At 38.2% G+C, this 27,339-nt stretch overlaps 1 protein-coding gene across 1 annotated transcript in view; it reads left to right on the forward strand.

The window, feature by feature from the left end:
- SEL1L (SEL1L adaptor subunit of ERAD E3 ubiquitin ligase) overlaps window positions 1-26,636 on the forward strand; it is a 57,083-nt gene extending 30,447 nt beyond the window's left edge. The window contains exons 9-21 of the mRNA XM_021679804.2: window positions 935-1,016; window positions 1,390-1,544; window positions 5,564-5,620; window positions 8,214-8,282; window positions 10,651-10,728; window positions 11,811-11,873; window positions 13,168-13,255; window positions 13,570-13,718; window positions 14,489-14,654; window positions 15,219-15,293; window positions 16,036-16,208; window positions 19,962-20,090; window positions 22,375-26,636. Of these exons, the coding sequence (XP_021535479.1) occupies window positions 935-1,016; window positions 1,390-1,544; window positions 5,564-5,620; window positions 8,214-8,282; window positions 10,651-10,728; window positions 11,811-11,873; window positions 13,168-13,255; window positions 13,570-13,718; window positions 14,489-14,654; window positions 15,219-15,293; window positions 16,036-16,208; window positions 19,962-20,090; window positions 22,375-22,584 (1,494 nt within the window). The 3' untranslated portion in view covers window positions 22,585-26,636. The remainder of the gene's footprint in view (window positions 1-934; window positions 1,017-1,389; window positions 1,545-5,563; window positions 5,621-8,213; window positions 8,283-10,650; window positions 10,729-11,810; window positions 11,874-13,167; window positions 13,256-13,569; window positions 13,719-14,488; window positions 14,655-15,218; window positions 15,294-16,035; window positions 16,209-19,961; window positions 20,091-22,374) is intronic.
- Window positions 26,637-27,339: the final 703 nt, after the last annotated feature.

The following is a 27,339-nucleotide window of genomic DNA, read 5'->3' on the forward strand; positions in this document are numbered from 1 at the left end:
GAAAAATGAAGGGGGGGAAATCGGAGGGGGAGACGAACCATGAGAGACTATGGACTCTGAGAAACAAACTGTGGGTTCTAGAGGGGAGGGGGTGGGGGGATGGGTTAGTCTGGTGATGGGTATTAAAGAGGGCACGTATTGAATGGAGCACTGGGTGTTATATGCAAACAATGAATCATGGAACACTACATCAAAAACTAATGATGTAATGTATGGTGATTAACATAATAAAATAAAATTTAAAAAAAATTTTTTAAAAAGTATGTTAAATATTTCTGACCAATATCTTTTTTTTTATTTACCAATCTTCTTGAATAGTGACTACAGAATAAGAACATTAAATATTATACACATTATTATACAGTAGTGCCCTAAGGATTGTTAAAGATTGTAAAGTTCTTTTAAGTCTGTGCTGAATGACTCAAGAGAGCTCTACTTTTTTTTGTTCTGTTCTTTATAGTTAGCTATCTTCCTCCTCAGTCTGAAATCATTTTTTGCTCATGTTACTGTGCCTGCTCCTAGTAGTCTCTCATCTTCCCTATTTTGCTCATTTGTTGCTTCTTTCCTCGTTTGGTAGATTAACCCATTTTTGTTAAAATCAGGTTTAAAATAGGATTAGAATGTGTTCTAAGCAAGAACCTAAGTAATTTTCTCTTGCACGTGAGATGTGCACATTTCATCCATAAAGTTCATGGCATCTATTTTGATTTCTTTGGGAACTTCATTATTTCCTAGTTCTTACCTATAGTCTGGTTTTTGGGGTTGCTGAATAAATTACCTCAGAACCTAAAACTCAGGATAAACGAGGTGGTAATATACTGGGATCAAGGGACTGCAGAAGTACGTCCTGAGCGCGGGTGGCTTCATTCATTCCGACAAGAATGCCAGTGAAGCGTGTGAACCTGCAGTCTTCTCACTGGAGCTTGTCTCACAGGGTTATCGGTACTGGGCTGGCATCGGAGTCCTCCAGAGTTGCGAATCAGCACTGACTCACTATCGTCTTGTTGCCAATCATGGTATCTATTTTTTTTGCCTTTCACCTTATCAGAAGAAACAGAAAACAGAATGGAATTAACTTCAAATACATCTGTTTTTGTTGTACTACTTGAAATAATCATGATGACTCTTAAGTGGAATGATCTTTACACTAGTTGACTAAGATCTCCTTTGTGTGTGCGCGCGCATGTGCGCACGCATACGTGTACACTTTGGATTCCACTTACTAAATATTATGTGGAAAACGCTGGGTCTGTATAGATTACTATTTTGTAATCTATAGATTACTGTTAGCATAGTGTCTGTAAGTGTTTGGCAGCTGAAATTCTACTTCCTTCTGTGGAACAATCCTTCTGACCTTCCTCCATGTTATTACTTCATCGCCCTGTTTAGTTGCTAGTGATATCTCGCTGACAGGAGGCTCAGTAGTACAGAGAATACGGCTGCCTGACGAGGTGGAAAATCCAGGAATGAATAGTGGAATGCTGGAAGAAGATTTGATTCAATACTATCAGTTCCTAGCAGAAAAAGGTGATGTACAAGCGCAGGTATGTGTTTAACATCTCATGATGTTTGTCACTGCGTTGTAACAGTCGTCGGGCAAGCACTTACATCCATAAGAAACATTTCCATTGCTCTGAGCCGTTATTAACTACATATTAGAATCACCTGAGTAGCATTATTTTTAAAACTACCAAGAGTCTCATACTGTCAAGACATTTCCATTTGGATGCATCGAGGATGTAGGCTAGGCATTGATAGTTCATAGAAGCTGGCCAGGCGATTGCACCATGGTTGGAAACCACTGCTTGAACAGAGCAGTGTCTTGATGATGAAGTCATTATTGATGATGAAGTCACCAAGTCATCCTTGGTGACTTATTGGAGTCACCAAGGATGAAAACTGCCACTTTCTTTCAACAAAAAGTCTCTGGAACATTTGGAATTTCAGATGCCCTTCAGAGCCGTTTACTGTTCATGTTTCCTTTGCTCATCTTAGACCATAATTTCCTCAAGGTCAAGGACAGAAATAACCTTGTTCAATGTAAATTGTAATGGTATATCCATCAAAGTACCGTGTATAATTTGTTATTTGATAGTCCTGAAATAAAAAAGAGGACTTCAACATTTCCCTTTTTTTCTATGCAGTTTACAGGTCTTTTCTGATTTAGACACATAGAGACATGAGTATTAGATACTTTTTTTTTTTTTTTTTTTTTAAAGATTTATTTATTTATTTGAGAGAGCGAGAATGAGAGAGAGAGAGAGTACATGAGAGGGGGGAGGGTCAGAGGGAGAAGCAGGCTCCTCGCTGAGCAGGGAGCCCGATGCGGGACTCGATCCAGGGACTCCAGGATCATGACCTGAGCCGAAGGCAGTCGCCTAACCAACTGAGCCACCCAGGCGCCCGAGTATTAGATACTTTTTGAAAACAATTGATTTTAAGACTTAACAGAAGGGAATCTTATGATTTAAAAAAAAAAAAACTATAGTGAAAGATCCAAATCTTAGCTCATAGAAATTTTAATGAAGTTATCTTGTCTAATTAAACATCTGTCTTTTACATCAGAGGCCAGTTAAAATTCAAAACTATCTAAAAGCCCCAAAATAGGGAATTATTTAGCTCAATTATGACACTTCCATGTATGGAATTTTATGCAACCATTAAAAATTATGTAGAATACTACTTACTATGGAAAGCTGACTTTAGTGTATTCAGTGGAAAACTCAAGCTAAAAAAATCCATATGTGGTATAGTATATCATTTTGTTCTTTTTACTACTTGAATTGCAACCTTAATACAGAAAAGTATATAAATCGGAAGCCTGCAGCCCCCTGATTGAGCACCAGGTGAGCCTCCTGTGAAGCATAGCTAGCATCCCAGCAGCGGCCCCCGCCCGCCCGGTGGGTTGCCCTCTGAGCTGACTTCTACCACTATGGATCAGTTTGTCCTGGTTTTGAATTTTACGTTAAAAAAAAAAATCATACAGCATTTTTTGGTATCAGCTTCTTTTGCTCAGCATTATGTTTATGAAATCAATCCATGTGTTTTCATGTAGCTGAAATTCATTCATTTACGTTGCCCTGTAGTATTTCATTGTATAAAAATCCCACAGCTTATTTACCCATTTTACTCTTCCCAGATCTGGGCGATTGCAAATAATGCTCTGTGCATATTCTCTTGCATGTCTTGTGCATCAGTACTGTCTTAAATTTCTATAACTTTATAGATCTTGATATGTGATAGAATACATTTCCCTGCTGTCATAGTTTTCATGATATTTAGCTCTAATATTCATTGTGATTCTTCTGACCCATGTGTAATTTTAGAAGTGCATTGCTTAGTTTTCATATAAATGGGAGATTTATTACTTACCCTTTGTGTTGATTTCTAGCTTAATCCACTGTGGTCAGAATATTCTCTGTATGGGGCACCTGGGAGGCACAGTCAGTTAAGCATCTGACTCCTGGTTTTTGCTCAGGTTGTGAGATCAAGCACTGTGTCGGGCTTCATGCTCATTGCAGAATCTCCTTAAGATTCCCTCTCCCTGGGGCGCCTGGGTGGCTCAGTTGGTTAAGCGTCTGCCTTCAGCTCAGGGCATGATCCCAGGGTGCTGGGATCGAACCCCATGTTGGGCTCCCTGCTCAGCGGGGAGCCTGCATCTAAATAAAATAAGAATCTGCTATGTATGATTTCATTTGTGTGGGATTTCCTGAGACTTGCTTTATGATCCATTGTTTGGGCAAATTTCGTGTGCTAAAGAGAATATAAATTTTTTTTTTAATTTTTATTTATTTATTTGAGAGAGAGAGAATGAGAGACAGCATGAGAGGGGGGAGGGTCAGAGGGAGAAGCAGACTCCCTGCTGAGCAGGGAGCCGGATGCGGGACTCGATCCCGGGACTCCAGGATCATGACCTGAGCCGAAGGCAGTCGCTTAACCAACTGAGCCACCCAGGCGCCCAAGAGAATATAAATTTTACAGTCTTTGGGTATAGTGTTCTTTATGTGTCAATTGAGTTATGTTTCTTAATCCTGTTGTTCAAATCTTGTGAATCCTTACTGAATTTGTCTGCTTTTTCTGTCCAGTGCTGAGACAGTATTGTTTAAATTGCCCCCTTGGTGTGCATATGTCTGTGTCTTCTTGTATTTCTATCAATTTTGATTTATGTATGTTAGGCCATGTAGATTGCATATAGACTTAATACTGTTATCTTTTTGTTAAACTAGCTTGTATATCATGAAATGTCCTCTTTTATCTCCAGAAATGTTTTTTGCTTTAAATTGTACTTTGTCTGGTACTAGCCAGCTATGCCACTTTCTTTTGGTTAGTATTTACATGGAATATCTTTTCTATCTTTTGTATTCATCTCATGTTTAAGGTATGTCTCTTGGAAGCATCATCGGACTACTTTTACTTTTTTTTTATCCATTCTGACAGTCTTTTAATTGAAAGTAATGAATATTTGTGTTTACATTTTCTATGTTGCTTGCTTTCTTTCATTTTGCTTTTCCATGCTTCTTTATGTGTCTTTTCTTACATTCTCTTGGTTTCAGTGTTTTGGTGTTGTACCTCCTCCCCTCTACTAAGGTGATAGTTGGACTTTGTTTTACTACTCTTTTATCAAAGTCTAGTATGAATGAGCACTTTTACCATTTCTTGGACAATGCAAACTTTAGAGTACTCTGTATGTGTTATAATTCTATATATTTTTGGATCCTGCAAGATATTATTCTTGTATACAGTCCATATAATTAGATTTATTCATAAGTTTAACTTTCTTTTTTTAAAGATTTTATTTATTTATTTGACAGAGAGAGAGAGACAGCGAGAGAGGGAACACAAGCAGGGGGAGTGGGAGGGGGATAAGCAGGCTTCCTGCGGAGCAGGGAGCCCGATGTGGGGCTCGATCCCAGGACCCTGGGATCATGACCTGAGCCAAAGGCAGATGCTTAACGACTAAGCCACCCAGGCTCCCCCTATAAGTTTAACTTTCCATTCCTCTTTATTTCTTACTGAAAGGCTTCCCAGGATAATTTTCCTTCCTTCTAAAGAACATCCTTTAAGGGGGGCCTGGGTGGCTCAGTCGTTAAGCGTCTGCCTTCGGCTCAGGTCATGATCCCAGGGTCCTGGGACCGAGCCCCGCATTGGGCTCCCTGCTTGGCGGGAAGCCTGCTTCTCCCCCTCCCACTCCCCCTGCTTGTGTTCCCTCTCTCGCTGTCTCTCTCTCTTTTAAGTGAATAAATAAAATCTTAAAAAAAAAAAAATCCTTTAGTATTTCCTTCAGAGTGAGTTCATTGGTGACAAATTCAGTTTTGGTTTGCCTGAAATTGCCTTTATTTCATCTTTATTTCAGAAAGATACCTTGTAATTAAAAGCAGGCATTTTCAGTTTTTAAAAAATGTAGGTTTAAGTAGAGTAATATCTTCAGGAGTTAAGACTTAAGTCTTCACTTTTTTGAATTCTGAAGAGAAGTGTTTTTATGACCAAATGATTTCTTACTGGTCTAATTTAATGACACACCAGATGCTACCATTTACTTTTGCTCATTTTTGTTAATATTCAGGTTGGTCTGGGACAACTGCATCTGCACGGAGGGCGTGGAGTAGAACAAAATCATCAGGTAACTTTCTTGTTCCCAGGGCTTTGTACTTCACGTTGTAGAAAGAAACAGTGCTCTAGATGTATTTTTTATCAATGACAATATCAAGTTCATGTTACTTAGTCATCACAAATGATCTTTCAAGATCCATCTAACCCCTGAGAAAACTGAAGACTAAAAATGTGATTATACCTCATAGTTGTGGGAAGGGTTTTTTAAATTCTGAAACCTAGTTCTCAATATTCCCAAAAATACATACACAGTATCTTGGTTTCCTATGGTTATGTAGTAGAAGTATGTCTTAAAACTCCTATTAGAAAATATTTCAGGGGTGTCTGGGTGGCTCAGTTGGTTACATGTCTGCCTTTGGCTCAGGTCATGATTCCAGGGTTCTGGAATCAAGCCTCGCATCCAGCTCCCTGCTCCTTGGGGAGCCTGATTCTCCCTCCCCACCCATGAATAAATAAATAAAATCTTTGAAAAAAAAAAAATTTCATGGAACCGAGGAAAAGTCATTGTTGAGTTTGTGAGAAATTAGGAGTATACAACTATAGCAGTCAGATCTGTACCCAGCTTTTGTGTGCTTTATGCACTAAATCTTGCTCATCTCTTCCCTTGTATCCGTCAGTACACCTGCCACTTGTAGTCATCTCCTGCTTGCATTTCCTAAGCAGCAGCCTATGTTTGTAAACCACACACCTAATTCTGTGGTTCCCTTGCTTAAAACTCGAGTGGTCCATGATTATCAGTTGCTTAAAAACCAAAACCTTTATTTAACATGATTTCCAGGATTTGTACCAGTCTCTGTTTCCCTTCCCAGCCCCTTGCTTTCTGAGTCACAGGCACATTTACCTTTTCTCAGGTCTTTGAAAATATGAAGAAACTATCTCAGTATTTCTGGAATGCTAGTCCCTCTGTCTAGAGTGAATATTATCCCACCTCCTTTCTTTACGTAGCTAATTCCTACTCATCCTCCAGAATTCATCTCCAATCTCTTCCCCTAAAATGTTTCTCTAGTCTCCTAACCCCACTCCAGGAATAGGTCATGTACCACAGTTAAAATTTCTGAAAATGTGTATTTATGGCCCTTACCCATTGTAAATTTGCCAATTATGTAATTAAGCTTTTTCCTCTGCTAGAACTTAAGTTGCAAAAGAACACGGACTTTGCCACTTTATTCCCAGCACCTGACGATGCCTAGCACATAATGAGTTCTTGATAAATGTTATTCTGCCATAACAGTTAAACATTCTAATTAAGGTTATTTCATTTCCATATCTCATCAGCTTTAAGAAGTAGATCATAAAATACACTTGTCACTTAAAACTATACCAAATACCCATGGTTTGTTTTTTTTTAATTCAGATGGCATTTTGACTGCTTTCATTATCTTTAGGTCATTCAAATGTATGTCATTAGGCCAGATGAACTGGCTAATAAAAATGTCAGGTGAGATAATTCCGGATGACAAGTTTGCTGCATACCTTTTATACAAGTTTTGGGATATCCTTGGTGTATGCTGCTTACTTGTGAAATGCCTACACAACAATAAATTTTTTCACCAGCTTCTCAGAAGGAATAAAAGGAGTTCCCAGTATATAACTGCATTAATTCATCAATAGTTCGTGTGCCTGCTATGTGCCTATTCACTGCTAGGCATTCAGAATACAATGCTAGACAAAATAGCTTTGGTCTTTTTGTCCTTACAGAGCGTCAAGTTTAATAGAACTAGAATATTAGGTTTTTGTTTTTTTTTTTAAAGATTTTATTTATTTATTTGAGAGAGAGAGAGAATGAGAGACAGAGAGCACGAGAGGGAGGAGGGTCAGAGGGAGAAGCAGACTCCCTGCCGAGCAGGGAGCCCGATGCGGGACTCGATCCCGGGACTCCAGGATCATGACCTGAGCTGAAGGCAGTCGCTTAACCAACTGAGCCACCCAGGCGCCCCTAGGTATTTTTTTTAAATAATCACACCAAAAGACATGTAATAAATTGTGATTGTTGTTATTAAGGAGAATGAAAGGGTCCATAACAGGTTAATAAGTGGGAGGTGGCAGTTGTCTCTGAGGAGAAATGGATGACATTTAAGTCGAGCCTGGAGGTAAGATCATTCCAGGCCAGAAAGAGGGGTATGTGTGTAGGTCCTGAGGCAGGAAGGACCAGAGTGCAGAGGGCAAGCTGAACAGTACTGAGGTAAACAGTGTCTGATCACGCCAGTATAGCCCCTGCAAGACTTCGAGGGGCTGTAAGGACCAGCATATTAAGTGTTTTGAACTGTTGCTTTGGGTGACCGAAGACTAAAGGCAGGAGACCAAGTAGGGGAGTGTTCCAGAAGTTCGGGGGGAGATAATGTAACTTAGCCTAGAATTGTGGTCGTGGAGGATCGTGGGTGGATTCAAACAGAATTTGGTGGTGAAAGTTACAGGATTCAGTGGTGGATTAGGCGTGAAGAGGGATGGGTACCTTGAGCAACCAAGAGATGTCATGCTGCTATTTAAACTGAGATACTGCCATAGTACAAGATTTTTTAAATGTTCCAAAATGATTATTTTGGTTAAAAGCCAAAGGCAGATTCTGTAAAAACTAATTATTTTAATAAATTCTTTTCTCACAGAGAGCATTTGACTACTTCAATTTAGCAGCTAATGCTGGCAATTCACATGCGATGGCCTTCTTGGGAAAGGTACTGTATGTTCTGTGAATGTATTACATAATCGCAAGAGGTGTTTGCATAATAAGCACATGTTGTCAGACTCAACCCCCAAAAAACAAATAAGTCAAAAAATGGGGAGAAGACACTTCCTAAAAGAAGACATACAAATGGCTAACAGACACAGGAAAAAATATTCATCATCATTAGCCATCAGGAAAATTCAGATCAAAACCACACTGAAATACCACCTTACACCAGTTAGAATGGCAAAAATTGACAAGGCAAGAAACAACAAATGTTGGAGAGGTTGTGGAGAAAGGAGAACCCTCTTACACTGTTGGTGGGAATGCAAGTTGGTACAGCCACTTTGGAAAACAGTGTGGAGGTGCCTCAAAAAATTAAAAATAGAGCTACCCTATGATTCAGCAATTGCACTACTGGATATAGATGTAGTGAAAAGAAGGGACATATGCACTGCAGTGTTCATAGCAGCAATGTCCACAATAACCAAACTGTGGAAAGAGCCGAGATGCCCTTCAACAGATGAATGGATAAAGAGGATGTGGTCCATATATACAATGGAATATTACTCAGCCATCAGAAAGGATGAATACCCAACTTTTGCATCAACATGGATGGGACTAGAGGAAGATTATGCTAAGTGAAATAAGTCAAGCAGAGAAAGTCAATTATCATATGGTTCCACTTATATGTGGAATATAAGGAATAGCATGGAGGACATTAGGAGAAGGAAGGGGAAAATGAAGGGGGGAAATTGGAGGGGGAGATGAATCATGAGAGAATAAGAACGCCAAGAAACAAACAGGGTTTTAGAGGGAGAGGGGTGGGGGGATGGGTATTAATGAGGGCACATATTGCATGGAGTACTGGGTATTACACGCAAACAATGAATCATGGAACACTCCATCAAAAACTAATGATGTACTGTATGGTGACTAACATAACATAATAAAAACAAAAACAACAACAAAAATAAAATTTTTTTCTATTTTTCATAAATCTTAAAAAAAAAATAAACATGTTGTAGTTACAATCTACAGTTTACCAAAAATAAACTGGAAATAAAATTTCCAATACAAGGATATTGTGTCTTGTGGTAAGGTAAGTGATTTCGAGGCATTTTCTTAGGTAACATAAGGGAAACAGCATTTCCTCATCAGTATGTTAATTTTCTGTTGAAATTAGCTATCACTGAGCTCCTACTTTGTGTGTATCATACACAATAATGAGGGATTTTTTTCTTTTTGCTGTGCAGTAGTTTTTTTTTTTGCTAAGTCTGTCATAATTGCCTGTTTTCTTCTGTGCTGAGTAGAGGCCACTAGAGTTTGTCAGCATTTGTCTGCAGGCTTTAATCATCCTCAGTGTGACAGCCATCACTCACCTGTCAGTGTGGTTCTTTTCTAAGCGAGGAAACACCGAAGTCTGGAGACCTAACAAGTAGATTCCATGTGACATGGCACCGTTTCAGAACTTCCTTTTTCATTATTTTGAAAACAAATACAGTATACATCAGTGGATATTTACATCCATAACCAAATCCTAAGGTTAGGATGCTCAGGTAGAATAAATCTGTCACAAAGGTTCTTACAAATAGAAAAAAATCTCATCAGTATTTGCCACATAATCACAACCAGTTATTTGGGGCCTGAGAACCGTACATGTAGACATCCCAACTATTATAGCATCGAAATTAGTATTCCCCATCTGTTTTTGTTAAGCCTTTAAGAACTTTCCATTCTAGCCCTTTCAATTCTTGCTCTGAATTCCTAATTAACCCTATCTCAAAAAAAGATTTCCATTTCCGTTTTCTTAATGTATACGTGGATGAAAACAGTCTCAGTCATTCTGTTCTTCTTTCTCTTGGCCATTTTATCATGTTCTGTACCTGGTACTCTAATCATTCAGTGCTTGAAACCTTTTAAAATAACCTTTTAGTTATTTCTTTTCCTGAACTTAAGACCTATCCTGTATCTTACCCTGAGGAAGTCATGGTGGAAGAGAGAGGGAAGTGGGCATTGCCAACAGCACCCCTTTCTCTTGCACTGACCCCAAGCAACTCAACAACCATTTGACTGCCCTGGGATAGAGTGAGAGAAAAGATTCACCTTGAGTTAAAGGTTTTCTCCCCTGAGATTGATCTGTGAACTGATTTTAATATATTCACATTTGTAAAAAAGTCAAATTTGTTATGGCAAAGAAGATATAATAATATTGTTTACTTTTAAGGTTTTGCTTTTAAATCTAAAATGTCATATGGCGAATTTTAAACTGTTCAAAGATTTCATGATATCTAACAAAAACCAGAATGAGATGAGAGAGAAATACATTATAGGTGAGAGGGGTATAGTGCTTAATAAAATTAGGCTCTGTTTTCCAGATGTATTCAGAGGGAAGTGATATTGTACCACAGAGTAATGAGACAGCTCTTCACTACTTTAAGAAAGCTGCTGACATGGTAAGACCTCATGATTCAGTGTATTGAAATATGTGCCATATTATTATTATTTTAATAAATAAGTCTATTATACTGAAAGATTAGTGTTAACCAACTCATGCCTCAAATTATTGAAAGCACTTATGTAAATGTGATTCATGGGAATGGACTGGCTAGAAAAAAAAACTTTCCAGTAAAAAGTAATTTATTGGGGGGGGGGCAAATTATTGAGTATCAAGCCTCTGTTTCAATTTCATTGAGAAGTTTCCTCATCAGGGAAATACTGATTTTAGTAATGCAATTGAGAGTTATTATAATTTGCCCTATTTGTTTTGCAACTTGAGGTTTAAAACTTACATAACTGGGTACTTTCGATAATCATAAATATAAAACTTAGGCTTTCTTTGGCCCAGAGAAAACTACATATGAATATTTAAGACCCTATATGCCTCCATTGTGTATGCTTATCTCCTCGCCAGCTACATACTACTTCAGTTCCAAATGTCAGTTGAGTATTTCCCAAGGGAGTGCTCTGACACTTTTTAAAAGATGGCCCTGTCCGTCCAAGTTTAGGTTGAATTTTAGATTTTTCTCTTTCAGATCTCAAAACAATGATTATCTTTGTTCTGTGACACTCCAGTAATCTTAAGTGTATTTTGCCACCTGATCCCAATATTGCTGTTTTACATGGTGGTTGACTTTCCACCATGGCATCTTCCTTCTTTATTGGGGAGGGAAGTTACCAATGAAAAACTACCCAAAAAGTGACCTACTTTTAATTTTAAGAAGAAGAACTACATTAGTCATGTGTTCTATCATAAACTCATGGAACAGATGGTCATAAGATAAGTCACCAAAATTTAATTCTAGATAAATGTACTGTTTCCTCTTTTTCAGCAAATTACTGAAGACCCCCCAATACTCTGAAAGTCATTATTACATTTAGCCTGCTGGGAAGGAGAATTTTGAGTTGAAAAAATGCAAAGACATTTTTTGAATATGCTTGTAACTCATTTCTTTGGTAGTCATTTATTCTTGGCTGTTTTTTGGGGGTTTTTTTGTTTTTTAATGAGTCCTTTCCCTCTTTTGTCTCTGGTTTGCAGGGAAACCCAGTAGGACAGAGTGGACTCGGAATGGCTTACCTCTATGGGAGAGGAGTTCAAGTTGTAAGTTTTCAGTCTTAACATTCTGACTTAAACAAGCAGTCAGCTGGTGAGGTAGGGAAGTATAACTAGCTAGCTTCCAGCCGGGTTGAAATCCTTCCTTTCTGTCTAGAGCTGAACCTTTTCCTGTTCTCTGAGTACCCAGCACCCTCCATACTAACTGCCTTCTTCTAATGGCTCTGTCTCTGACACTTTCCGCTAAAGATGTGAAGCTAGTTCTCATTCTGTCTGTGCTGTCTGCCCTACCTATGCTTCCATCTCTCCAAGACTTCTCCCTCCCTACTTCTTCACTCGAGCCTGAGAAAGTGCTTGTCCCTCCCATTTAAAAGGACAAAAGCTTTCTGTTCTATTCTTTGCCCTTCTAGCTACTACCTCTCTTCTCTCCAGTCCGTCACTACAAAGCCAGGTTTCTCCAAACAATGAACTATATTAGTGGCCACCACTCACTCTTCAGGTCTCAGCAGTCAGGCTTCTGCTTCATGTAACTGCTCTCTGCAGGTCACCAGTAACTTCCCAAATGTCAACTCCTATTGACTTTTTGATTCTATGTCACTTGAACTCTTCCCTGGAATTCTGCAAGTTCTCTTGGTTTTCCTAGGCCATTGCTTCTCATTCTTCTGTACTACTTCCTCACGTTGGATGCCCCGAGATTCTCATTGCTGCCCTCTTCTCTATGATCTCTCCAAGTAAAATGTATTTAATTTGGGCCTGCCATGAAGAGTTAGGTTTAGGATTCCAATCTGTAGGTGTTCCCTGGCACAGAAGACAGTAGTGTGTTCTCAAGTTGATTCCTTCTAGTCATTTTAGGACACTAGAATTCAGTAGTGATCTTTGTTTTAATTTTTCTCAGAGGATAGTTATGATATTTGAAATCTAATAATCAGATAGTGCTTGATAAGCTACACAGGGAAAGAATGAATAAGGAGAAAATAATTTTCCTTTTTTAATGTTAGAAAAATTGAAGTTTAAAAAAGATTTGTTGGTTAATAGGAAAGATAAGAGTGTTTCTTAAGTCCTGGTCTTGTGTTCCAAGGTTTCTCCAAAGAACCAGAACTAGCGTTATGTAGGCTTTCTGAGAGTGAACATACAGATTGTTCACAGTCTTAAATATATTAACTCCTCTGTGACATAGACTACCATCTGTATATTATAAAAAAATTAGAAGGTAGTCTTTTTAATGGCTCTTTGAGAATATCTTATATGTGTTTTTTTAACTTTTTAATGAATGACTAACTTCTGAGTATATCAACCTTTTGAGTTTTCTCATCGTGTGACCATGTGACCTCTTTTCCTACAGAATTATGATCTGGCACTAAAGTATTTCCAGAAAGCTGCTGAACAAGGCTGGGTGGATGGGCAACTGCAGCTTGGCTCTATGTACTATAGTAAGTAACGTTGGCATTAAATGCTGTGTACACCGACAGCTAAATTACTAATTTTCCACCAGATGCCACTGTGATAAACGAGAGCTCTCGCATTCTGGCTGATTAATATTCTCCCAATTCAATGATTGTGCATCTTGTTTTTCATTGTAAATTATGTTAATCTGTATAATATACTAATCTGCATTAGTAGGATTCACATCTTTCCTGAGTAAGAATTCTGAATTTCATTTGATTTTACTCATTATTTAAGGCTTCTCTGGTGCTTCAGCTAAATTTAAGACTATTTCTGACCTTTCGTGTGATTTTCCTTACAGATGGCATTGGAGTCAAGAGGGATTATAAACAGGCCTTGAAGTATTTTAATTTAGCTTCTCAGGGAGGCCACATCTTGGCTTTCTATAACCTAGCCCAGATGCACGCCAGCGGCACAGGTGTGATGCGATCGTGTCACACTGCAGTGGAGGTAAGGGCTTTTCTACTGACTTGTACACAGGAAATTAATTTCCTCAAGAGGAAAATCTGTCATTTTAATTCTGCTTTTTTTGCATGATTTTTTCTCAAGTAGAAACAGACTCAACCTATTAGTTTTGATACAGTGAGGGAAGACTCAGGGCCTGTGTGTCACTGTCATGCTTCTTTATCTCATGTGTCTCTCCCCACTAGAATCTGCATCTATGAGGACAGGTGGTGGTGTCTGCAGTTTCTTTAGCACCTAGAAAGCATCTGAAACAACACCAAAAAAGTCTGTGTTGAATGAATGTTGTAAAGGGGAATGCTGATGTCTCCCAAAGGGAGCTTTTCCTTTTAGCTCTTTCACAACTGGCACTTCACAGTGGCATTTGATGAATGCTTGGCACAATTTCCAAACTGCTCTGTGCTTCAGTTTCCTTGGTTGTGAAACGGGGCACTTAATAGGACTTATCTCATGGAGTGGCCCCCATGACCTCATGGGAGCTCTAAGGGAAACTCTGTACCTACTGTACATAAAGCAAGCACTAGAACAGTGCCTGGCAAGGGTAATGATATATAATTGTTTACTGTTATTTTTATAAACCTCTTCTAAAGACTAACTGAAAACTTCAAATAAAATCCCGGACTTGTGTATGTATTTAATAAAGCTACCAGTGATGCAGAGAGGTAGCCCCACAGTCACTTATAGCCAAAGTGCAAAACTGATTTTCTGGCATATGTTCCTTATTTTGTTACGGGTTTTTTTCCCCCCTGTTCTCACAGTTGTTTAAGAATGTCTGTGAACGAGGCCGCTGGTCCGAGAGGCTTATGATGGCCTATAACAGCTATAAAGACGGCGACTACAACGCTGCCGTGATCCAGTACCTCCTGCTGGCCGAACAGGGCTATGAAGTGGCGCAGAGCAATGCAGCCTTCATTCTCGATCAGAGTAAGGTTCACTGCCGTCCTGCCTTGCCTTTAGAATACAGAGGCTCACGTCAGGTCACCTGTTCATGCTTAAAGCGAAAAGGCACAAAGAAAAACTTCTTTATTGTTGTAAATTGACCTTAACAACACGTGAGTAATTTCCCTCAGCTCCCTAAGCCAGCCAAGTTGGTGTTATATGTTAGAGTTGACAGTAGAAATCGATTTGCCATTCGTTTCACAAATCCATCTTCCAAAATACAGCAGATATAACAACATTGTTTTTCCAGCAGTACGTAGGTCCATAGAAGCAGCTCAGTAGTTAGTCTCCTTCTTAGTTCTGTGGATACAACATGTTGCAGGGAAGTAGTGTGTCCTGGATAGAGGCAGTGATTCCTTTGAACTCGGTATTTTATTCTAATACTAGTTTAATGTCAATACAGTGCTTTTTTCATTTAATATTTGCCATATCCCAATTCTTGTTTAAATTATGTTCTACATAGCCACTCTGGCTTATAAATGAACCCTAACAGTCTAGTGCCTGTCTTTCTTAAGTGCCTGATTTGTATTTACTTCATCTTCCCCATAGGGGAAGCAACCATTGTGGGGGAGAACGAGACTTACCCCAGAGCTTTGCTGCACTGGAACAGGGCCGCCTCTCAAGGTGAGTGACCGCTACCTTCTAGGGAAGAGTTTCACCCCGGGACCTCCTTTACTGTCTCCGTTTTGTTTTCTTACCTCCCACAAAAAACTAAATAATGTCATTCGTCAACTTAAAATTAAGCAGACAGACCCACAATATTGCTTAACTTGTTTGCATCATGATTTATTTATTTTTAAAATGGCAATTCTAGTCTCTGGGTTTCTAAATTGAATTGTGAGGTCTTTGTACTGGACATTTATATCATGTTATGGTTTACTCTTTGATTTTTAGTGTGAGGCCAATATTCTGTGTAAAATGAGAATCGAATAGAATATATAATAAAATACTAGTCTAAAACCCCTTTTTTTGAGTATTTCTTTCTCACACATGCTCCTTTCAACATTGCCTGGCTGTCCCTTCTTCAAACCCGAACAGTGGTCCAGTTGAACTACTACTTTACAGTGTAAATGGCAGATAGATTAGAACATGCCCATTTTGAAGAGTATTATCATGAAGTAGGGATTACCACCCACCTTGTTTTACCTCTCCCTGACTATTACAAAGCCTTTCTCAGAAGAGCAACACCTCTAGTTTAAGTCTTTATTGACTTTATAGCTTGGTTGAAGGATTAGTTGTAAAGTTTATGTACTACAAATTAAAATTCCGTTTTATGTAAGCATATAAACAGGAGGAGAAATAACAGTTTGGTCTGTTTTAAACACGCTTGACTTACTGGCAGTTCTGCATTTAATTTTTGTTCAAGGCTATACCGTGGCTAGAATTAAGCTTGGAGACTACCATTTCTATGGCTTTGGCACTGACGTAGACTACGAGACCGCATTTATTCATTATCGTCTAGCATCTGAGCAGCAACACAGTGCCCAGGCTATGTTTAATCTGGGATATATGCATGAGAAGGGACTAGGCATTAAACAGGTGAGTGTGGCTTCAAAACAAATGTTTGAATGGTGTAACTGATTTGGGGGAATCGTCTACATTTTTATAGAAAATAGGCTTTCTTTGGAATGTGCTCACATTTTAGGTACTAAGTTATAAGACAGTTTTGTAATATTTCAGAAGCCCATCCTTGCATCTCTTTCATCATCAAACACACACTGCTATATTTAAGATAGTAAGCCAAAAACATTCATTAAAATGGAAATGCAGTGCTGCCTCGATCGGTAACTCCTTGCTTGAGAAACTATCTGTCCATCTTCAGCCAAATTCTATTGTTTCTAAATTATTTCAAAATAAATTAAGATGTTTGCTACTGATAAATGTATTTCTGAGTCTAATGCCTTCCTAATACAGTCTAACATTCTTTTTTTTTTTAAAGATAACTTTTTTTTTTTTTTTAAGATTTTATTTATTTATTTGAGAGAGAGAATGAGAGACAGAGAGCAGGAGAGGGAGGAGGGTCAGAGGGAGAAGCAGACTCCCTGCTGAGCAGGGAGCCCGATGCAGGACTCGATCCCAGGACTCCAGGATCATGACCTGAGCCGAAGGCAGTCGCTTAACCAACTGAGCCACCCAGGCGCCCCTACAGTCTAAGATTCTTTAGACCTTTGGTTTGCCTCTATGCCCTTAAGAGGATTTTGAAAAGCTGTGTGTTCTCCTGTACATGTTTAATTTGACATTAAAAATTATCATCATAAGCTCCAAAGTGTCTAAATTCTAGCTATTTTAAGCACCAACACTTTATAAAAAATGACTAAATTACTCTAAATACCAAAATTTTAATATAATACCCTCATTATTAATTTTTTAAATACACAGCAAATTTATTAAATGAAAATGGTATCTTTTCCTTTTCTTCCTGAATTCATATTTTCAGTCCATTATTCCCATATATCCCATACTAATGTAATGTTTTTAGTGCTTAGATATTTTACTGATCATTTGATCATACTTATCTGAAACAAAGTATGTTAAATTCAAATTTTAAATTTTATTTCCTATGATTATAGGCTCTAAGTGTTAAGAAAAGTTCATGAGATATTATTAGTCATAGTTGGTTAATTATCAATACAGTGATGAATAAATCAACATAATACTACAAATTTCACAAAAATTTTACTTTTGTGATTACTGAAAATGCATCATTTAATGAGATGAATGCAGCATCTTTTAAAAATTAGTTTAAGCATCATTGAGTAGATTTAGCATTAATTTCATTTTTCATTTTTATAAATGTATGGAATATTGTTCATATAAACAAGTATATACGAAAAGGAGGAATCTTATAGCAAGGTCACTTAATTCTTTAAACTGCTTTAGAGTTACATGCTGTCTCTTTTGGGCTACTGTAACAGAATGCCATAGATTGGACGGCTTAAATAACAGGATTTCTCACAGTTCTAGAGGCCAAGAAGTTGCAGTACACGGTGGCAGCGGATTTGGTGTCTGGTGAGGCCCTGCTTCCTGGGCCAGAGAGAGCTGTCTTCTGGCTTTTGTCCTTAACCTGAGGAGAGAGCAGGAAAGGAGCAGCAAGCACTTAGAGACTCTTTTAAGGATGCTAATCCCATTCATGAGAGCTCTGCCCTTGTAACCTCATCTAATCCTGGTAACCTCTCAGAGACCTCACCTCCTAATCCCAACCATCGCAGGAGGGAGTAGAGTTTCCACAAAGAAATTTAGGGGGGACGCAAACATTTAGTCTATAACATGTGCCAAAAATCAGAGTGATCTGTCATTAAAATTATTTTCAGTGATCTGTCACTGACAACTTAGTTAGGTCCCCCTTCAGTCTTGTTGAAAGCAAGGAGTTGGAAACTAGAGACTTGCAAAAGATGTATTTATTCCCTGGTCACTGGAGTCATTCACTTTCTCAGTTCCTGGGTGAAGTGCCGAAAGGCTTTAGCAAGATTTATCAAATAACTAATTATATTCCTTACTCTGTCACTTAGAGACACTTTATTGACCTAATGTGCTTAAGGTCAAGTTGTTCATTTTCATTTTGCTAATGCACTATTTTTTGTCCAAGTGCCTTTTATTTTACCACATTTGAATATTAATTTTTTTAATTCCCATATGTAAATTTTTATATTTTGCATTTATATTAATATTAGGTACTTGAATATAGTTTTATCAAGACTCTAGAACTGCAGGCAGAGTGCATTCAGCTTGGGGAAGATTCTGCCATGTTATCAAGTTACTGAAGCCTCTCTTGGTTGTCAGACCAGTCAGCCAGATCAGACTTGGCTTCTGTCAACAAGTCTGACTTCACTTTTTTAATTCAAATGAAATTAATATGTTTTTGATGACTAACACAAAGATTGCACATAAGTTATGGTTTTTATGGGATACACTTCATTATAATTTACTAAAAGCAATCAAAATTAAAGTAACAACTCTGTTTTTGTAATAGATTAGAAGCTGAGAAAATTAATCAGTGTGCCTTCTCATAATTTAATTTGTAATATAATGTATAGCTTATATAAATTCTTGTGAATAAAGACTATGATAAAAAGCATAGTATTTCTTTGATAAGAATGGGGGTAGGGAACTATGGGATGCAACTTTTAAGAATAACCATGTATAAAAATCAGAATGATTCCATTAGTTTTTGTAAGACATTATGATCACCTTTTCCTATTTCTTCCCATTTTTTAAAGAAAGAAGCATTCATACTACTAAAAACTATTCAGTTCAGCATCTAGTACAGTTAGAAAAATATTAAGGATTAAATGAGGATTGATTATATGGAATAAATAATTCAGGATGTAATTGATAAGATTTAATTACCCTATTAAATGATCCGCACAGAAGTCAATGTTATCACATAAAGTTTGATCCATGATCTTGAAAAATGTGGCAGTCCAAAAAAAAACTTGTTACACTTTTTTAAAAACCAGACTAACTATACTTTTTAGTGTTAGTAACAGAAGAGAACCTTCTTTTTAACTAATGACACACCCTAGGGATAGTTTAGGGAACAGCTGAAAGTAACTGCTTATATTGAACTATGTGGAAAAAGTCCTTTTTAATGTTAACCTTCCTTTCCTGGGTCTTATGGAATTCTTTCCTTGGAGCTTGGTTGTTCTTTGACAATAGTCAGGGCATAGAAAAAGTGAGGTTGTAAAATGAAAATTTCACAACGTCCCACTGTGCCGTTCTGCTTTTATCTGCATGCAGAACACTCCAGTCTGGGCCAGAATTCATAATGACTTCTTTCACCTTTTACAGAAATATGTCTAAGGCAGGGAAATGCAGAATGGGTTTACTATCCATGCAAGTACCCTCTGAGAAATCATGAGCATGTTACTAGGTTTGAAGATTACTGTTCCAAACTGAAACCAGAAATTGCTTATACTGACTGAAGTTTTAAGAAAAATTAAATGAGACTTACAGGTGGCCCCCGGAAATCTTAAGATTGACCTGTGTTATGCATAGGGATGCAGCTGTATGCAGCACATCACAGCAAATGGGATGTCAGGCAGGAGGAACATGAGCTAAATCTTAAAATTTTTCAGTTAAATTTTTCAAAATTAAGCAGTTAGATAATTAAAGAAATACTACCCAATTACAGGTTGGGTTTTTCCTTTAGGTACGGGAAATTTTGAAATGAAAACTTGAAAGGTAAAATAAATCTTCTAAATATATAAACTGATACCCGAATGTATAAGCTAAATAATACTATTTTACTTATTTTAACAAGAGATGAATTTTGGTTTATTGCCTATATTCTAGGATATTCACCTTGCGAAACGTTTTTATGACATGGCAGCTGAAGCCAGCCCAGACGCACAAGTACCAGTCTTCCTAGCACTATGCAAATTAGGTGTGGTGTATTTTTTGCAATACATACGGGAAACAAATGTAAGTGTTCCATGCCTCTTTTTTTTTTTTTTTTTAAGATTTATTTATTTTAGCATAGCATGCACGAATTGGGAGAGGGGAAGAAGGAGAGAATCCTCAAGCAGACTCCCCGTTGAGTGTGGAGCCTGATGTGGGGCTCAGGCCCAGGACCCTGAGATTGTGACCTGAGCCGAAATCAAGAGTTAGCCACTCAACTGACTGAGCCACCCAGGCGACCCTCCATGCCTCTTGTAATTAAAATACAAATGATGTAAGCTGCTCAGTCCAGAGGTTTGTATCTAAAAAGTTTGGGGAGAGGGGAGGAGTGTCCTGCCAGTGTCTGGTCCTATCCCTTTTTCCCCCAGGTGAAGTACCAGGAGATTGCATCGGGTGTGGGGTGAAGGTAGCCACAGAGCAGTACGTTTCCAGGTAGCACTGGATGGTGGCTCCAGGTGCTAAAGCAGTTTTCATTGATGCAAGTGTCTTCTGGTTTAGAGAAAACTGAGACCAACACTTGGCAATTTGAAACAGTAGTTAACTAAATTCAGTAAACAGTAAATCCGATGACTGCCCAGCAGTGACTCAGCCCAGTCCCTTAAAAAGAGAATTTTTAAAAAAGGGAGAAGTAGAACCTGAGAACCTGCCCAGGCTGTTGTACTTCAGGTTCTTCTGCTGGTGTAAAACATGTTTAAAACACCACTAGAACTTCGTTCTGTAAAAATACCTTGAACTACTTAATTAAGCTAACCCACCCAGATAAGAGGTGGGTTCCCTATTCCTTTCAAAACTACTGACCTAAGTTACCTGTATTTCTGGGTAGGTGCTCTTGGGCTCTCCTGTTTCACATTTGCTTTACCTCTACTTCCTCATAATACCTGATGAAGTATTTAACCCCAAAAGTCCTAAAACATACGCAGAAACAAGGGCTATTTAACTTGAATTCACTCCAGACCAGGATAGGATATTTCAACCTTTTGTTAAGATCTTTTAGGACAGGTTGATACGCCATTTCAGCATTCGATTCCAGAACGGGCTTTTCCTCCTGTGTGACACAGATGTAACTGGAGTCCATGCTGCTCCTTTTTGCAACCCTATCCTGTGCTGCCGAGGGCCTCCATGCATGGTGCTCTGGAGGACCGGAGGTGTCGGACTCCGTCCCCCTGATTGCTTATACATTTGTAATAGCAAATTTATAGTTGCTTGATAGCATGAACCAGGCATGCTGTACCCTCCAGTAATGGAAACAGTCCTTGTTCCTTTAATTGAAAAGCTAACAGCATGGCAGCCTGCTGTTTCTCTCTGTCAGGGCTATTGCAGACCCTTGTCTCTCACAGTTTGTAGGACTAAGAAACTGCTGATTATAGTCCAGGATTTGGTCATGCATTATTCGATCTTTGTTGTTTTTTTAATACAGAAGTATAAAGAAGACAATAAAATGCTCCATAATCCTACCACATAGATATTCCAACTAAAAAAGAGAATGATAGGAGTGAGAAAGTCAGACGGTACAGAAAACACAAAATCTCCTATCACAGGTCCCACCCCAGGAAACACAGTTAATAGTTTCTTATAATCTTTTTCCAGAAAAATTTAGCACCTGTACCTACAAATATATATTACGGGGACATTTTAAATATAACTTTATTTCAGTATAAAGGATTATACCCCATGTTTATTTCCTTCGTAGGTAGGTAGCACTCCGAAAATATCAGGAATGACTTCTCTTAAGTGACACTAAAACGAAGTATCATAGATGAAGAACATAACTTTTAAGTTCAAATTCAGGTGTTAAAGATTTAGTGAAATCCTATTAAAAAGCATTAGTCATTCGGCTATTAAACGTTGGAATTCCTTGCATCATCAGTTACACGAGAGAAGACGTGAAATCCCCTGCTGTCGTTAGAACGGGGCTTCTCAGCAGGGTGCCGTCACAACTAGGTGACAGGCGTGCCGAGATACGATCATTCCCCACCTTGGCTCTCCACTGTCCCCAGTATTCCTTGCAAGTATTTTCTGTGAAAAATGGTAGGAAATGAGTGGGTTGGATTACTGATGGAAAGGAACCCTGTTAGACACTTTGTATCACCTACTGTTACAAAATTCGGTTCCTGAGACATGTTATTTTTTGAGTTTCAGTTGAAGGCTTTTAAAGCCACTTTTTTTTTTAATTGCATTGCGAAGTGTTCCTAAAACCAATGACTTTAATAAGTTCTGTATTCATCTCTAATTTGCAATGTAACTTTTTTCCTAGTTCCTTCTCTGACATTCTGGTGATCATAATGATTTTTATATTATTCTCGTTAAGATTCGAGATATGTTCACCCAACTTGACATGGACCAGCTTTTGGGACCTGAGTGGGACCTTTACCTCATGACCATCATCGCACTGCTCTTGGGAACAGTTATAGCTTACAGGCAGAGGCAGCACCAAGACATGCCTGTCCCCAGGCCTCCTGGGCCCCGGCCGGTGCCACCACAGCAGGAGGGGCCACCAGAGCAGCAGCCACCACAGTAACAGCCACCGTGTCCAGCCTTGGTCAGTGACAACCAAGGAAATTGTTTGTGGAGAACACTTGCATTGGATTTAGGACTTCGGATCAGTGGTCACCTCCTGGAAGAGGCACAAGGAAGCATTGAATTCCTAAAGCTGCTTAGAATCTGATGCCTTTATTTTCAGGGATAAGTAACTCTCACCTAAACTGAGTTGAATGTTTGTTTCAGTACCGTATGGAATAACAACTCTCAGTGCCCCCCCCCCTTTTTTTTCTGGAAACATATGAGACACTCAATGTCTGCCGTACCCAGCTGTCTTTCTTGGGTCCTTTCGGTCACTCTCTCAATGTGCATAAGTTCTTCTATCAACCACCTTTAAGGTCTTGTGCATCAACACTAAAAACTGATCACTGTAAAAAGGAAAAAACAGTTAGTTGCAAGTTTAACCTTAACATGTTTGGAAGTCTGAAAATAGAACTTGCCTTTTAAGTAAAAAAAAACAAAAAAAGTCTTCAGATCGTTTCAGAACTGCAATAACTGAGAAACTTACCAATCCACATGCAAGTATACATATTCAACATATTGGTTATTTTAAAAGGGAAGGCTGGGAGGTTTCTTATTATTGGTGATTGTCATACTTTCTACCATACGTCTCTCCTTCAAAGACTGAAAGGCGTGTTAAAGAGTTTGATGTGAACTTCACTTCTCTGGAATGGAATATATAAAACATTGTGAACTGACTTCTTGAGCTAACATGTGAATTTGCCCCCACTTAGTGTAATTTGCTTGTTTGTTTTGAATATACAGAGCCTTGATCCAGAAGCCAGAGGATGGACTAAGTGGGAGAAATTAGAAAACCATATTAAAGAACTCTGGGTGGGGTACAGAGATGATAGACACACTTCCCCGAAAGATGAAGCATTTGTTCCCAGGATTTTACTTTGCATTTCTTACTGCAAAAGAACAGATCTCACCCTCCTGAATTCTTTAGATTTGAAATATTATTGCCAGGATGTGGCATACAGTGACTACCATTATAAAACTGAAACTCAGAGAATTTAAGATGCATTAAACTCAGTGGTTGAGGAAAGCCAAAGCCTGTTTATACTGTTCAGGTCGATTTTTACTTCTGCAGTTTTCTATTACAGTAGAAAGTCAGCTACTTCCTTAGCTGTCCTATGCACCACCCTCCCACTGGTAAATGTAGGAAAATCAAGGCTATGACACTTGAGAATTGCCTGGTTAAATAGTGTGGAGCACAGCAACAATACAAAGAAAATCAAGGACTTCACATATCCTGCAAATGAAGAACTTAAACTTAAACCGAATTTGTATTTTTATTGTCAGATGGTGGTATTCACCAGCCTATGTCTAGTCTGAGACTACGTTGGTATCTGAGCAGGCTTTCTATGCCTCCTGACCTCAGTCTGTTTATAGTAACCTTTCTACTATTTTTTCCATAATCCCTCATCTGCCAGAAAACTTGAAGAGCTTATTACCTGTAGAGTTGTAAGACTTTGGTTTTTGAAGTTGGGATTATATTTAGAACTAGATTTAATGAGTCTGTAATGAATGTGAAGGCTTTCAGTGTGAAGTCGTACACTCTTTGTGTGTGTTTTAGAGTATTATGAGAAACCTGGTAAGCAAACTTTACTCCCACATAATTGCTTCCAAATTTGAAGAGGTGGCCACAGAACCATATGTATAAGAGCGTATCCGAAAGGTAGGAAGTTTGACCCTCCAGAGCGTCCTGTTGCTTTGGGCAGCTCTTAAATAGAAAGATGAGTTTGACCTCTTACGCAGAGAGAGACTTGAGTGCAGTTGGTACAATATATTGGTCTTTACCACTGCCACTTCTCCCCACCCTTCGAAGATGAGTAGAGTTCATGGGAGCGGCCACGTTTCATTTCGAAGGAACTGTCTTAATGTATTTAAATGTTTTAAAACCCTCCAAGATGACTGAACTTCCCTTTCTCTCCCTCTACCATCCATCCACCTGATTTCTGCTTTAGCCACATTTTTTATCTCTAGCTTTACCTCCCTCCATTTGTGCTTTGAAGAGACATTTCGTAAAGCAGCGTGCACTACCTAAAGCCAGATGGGAAGGCGCAGTCGTGTTCTTCATGCAATAACAAACTTCCTGCTAGGTTACCACTACCTGCCCTGTCCTTTTTATTACTGATATTCCACATAGCCTCTTCCTGGCTTGTTTCCACCACCTGCTTGTCCCCTGGGTCATTTGCTCCAGGAAATTTGAACAGTGTATTTAAAACAATTTTGTTCTATGGCTTTGTGACTTCAGTCCTTACGACTGTCTCAAAATACTTTGCTCCCTTTTTCTTCTCTGTTCATGGGACATAATACCTAGGCAAGTAGGAACTGGGTTTGGTGTTTCTCCTAAAATAATGCTCAATACTTACATAATCAAATGGCATCCATTTGAATAAAATGACAGTAACTAAAGCTAGTTAATGTCAGTGACATTAAACTAACTCCGGGATTCAGGAGTTTTAATGTTAGAATTTAGAGTTAGCAGATTAAGTGCAGCTTCATTTCTCTGTGGTAGCCTGTCTCCTGACCCCTTTAGCCTGTCTTCCTGCCTTTGAAGGTGACGACAGTAATACTTGGCTTATATTCTCCCCTGCGTTTGGTTTGTGGTTAGTCAACTGTTTTCAGAGTTTTGAGACCATCTGTTTGCTTCTATTTTATGTTACAAAGGTAGCATTGGTGTTTGGGTTTTTTGTTTTCTTTATTTGAAATTTTTGTTTCTGTTTTCTGAGTAAGGCTTATCTTATTTTTGGTTAATATTCAATGGCACAGAAAAAGTAAAAGCCTTTTTTTTTTCCCCCAAATTCATTATTTTAGCACTTGAATGAGATTAACTTTGGAATCATTTACCTTAATACGCTTGAGGATTTGTTACCCTTGTGCATATAAGGTTAATTTGTGAAAGTTTTACTGCTAAGCTTTTCTAGCTCTGTACCATTGGGAAGTTGTAGAAACTTCTACTGTGATCTGACCATGATCGGATGCTTTATTTAATTAAGGAGCTGCTGTTGCCTCCAGGAAACTTAAGTATTTTGTATAGGATTTTTTTTTTTTTTTGCTTCATTTTTCCCTCCTTCCTTTGCTCCTTACATTTGTTCTTCAAGCCAGCGTTTTGGAAGTATGCATGCAAGCCTGTAAATGGAGACCACAACTCTTCATGTGTGTAGCATGTGTATTACTGTCTAGCTCCATCTGCAAAAAACTTCCTTTACAGAGGTTTGGACTAATGTTTCACATGCACATTACAAAACAAACAGTGTCAGATAAACAGCCCCTTTACCTGCCAAGAAGAGCAATGTGGGCTACTTTGCCCCGATGACAGCTAGTATTTGTTCTGGAAGTGAATTTAATATGTGTTGCACAATATTATGACTAGAAGAATGCAAGAAATAAAGTAAAAGAAACTTCTGTTTTCATGAAAATCTTTTTCCTCACTCATTGCTCTCCCATATAAATGAAAAATATAGTTTCTGAACACCATATTGTCTGAGCCACTACCTGATTTTTTAAATGTGTGTAGTCCTTGAAGCTAAATTTCTCCTTTCACTTCGTATTTCAAGAAAACCTAAAATATCCCAAGTAAAAATGATTTGTATTTTAAAGTGACTACAGAAGCAAAACTTCCAATTCTGTGTGTATGAGAAGGATGTCCTGGTCATGTGCAGGAAAGCCTCTCACATGCACTGTTTTTCCTATCTGGAATGACAGATAAGCTGACACTAGTCTCTTTGATTTTAAAAAAAGAAATCATAATGTCAATACGATCAAGGTATAACCACTATCAATATTTAGGAGAAGTTTAAAAAGACCATAAGCTGGCATTGGAAGGAACACCATGGTAGACTTTTTTGTAAATTTATTTTGTATTTAATTAAATACGGTATAAAGGCTGGTGAAGTGTAATATAATTGTGTAAACAAATCCTGTTAATAGAGAGATGTACAGATTCGTTTTGTACTGTATCTTGAAACTTGTGAAATAAAGAATCCACCTCTGGTTATCCTGTATGCCATAATGTGCCATGACCAAGCACCTTTCCAGTCAGACTTTTTTTTTTTTATCTGAATGATTCCATTTTTGATGGACCTTTCTGGAATTTTAGAAGCTTCTGGGAGCATTCATTTGGGGCAGTTTGAATCCATCTTTCATTTACTTTTAACTCTCCAAATTCAGATTTTTATAAGTTGAATTTTGCCTTAGGGACAATATGAATTTGCTAAGAAATGTTACCTTTTTTTTAACATTAAAAATCCCCACAATAAGTCTAGGTACCATCTGTCATTATAAAAAGTTACTACAATATTATTGGCTATATTCCGTAGTTGTACGTTATATCCTCATGACTTAAAACTAGAAGTTTGTACCTCTTAATCCCCTTAACATATTTCACCCTATTACCACTTTTTAAGTAATCTCTACACCCATTGTGGGGCTCAAACTCAGGACCCTGAGATCAAAAGTCATGCTCACTGGCAAAGCCAACCAACCAGGTGTCCCTCTATTACCACTTTTTTAAGTTTCTGAGGTCTTTGACTTGAATTAGCCTGTGATATATAGTGAAATGTAATCTCAAGTTTGTTTTATTCATTGCCTTGTCCCAAAAAATTCTTAAGAGAGGGCTTACAGAACCACCCACAATGATGAAGTTTACATGGATTAAGACAATTCTAGGTAAAGAAGTGAAAAACAACATTAAACCAGGAGTGAACTTGGCACATAAAATGCATGT

Source organism: Neomonachus schauinslandi, chromosome 9 (genome assembly GCF_002201575.2).
Source record: "Neomonachus schauinslandi chromosome 9, ASM220157v2, whole genome shotgun sequence".
Lineage (NCBI taxonomy): Eukaryota > Metazoa > Chordata > Mammalia > Carnivora > Phocidae > Neomonachus > Neomonachus schauinslandi.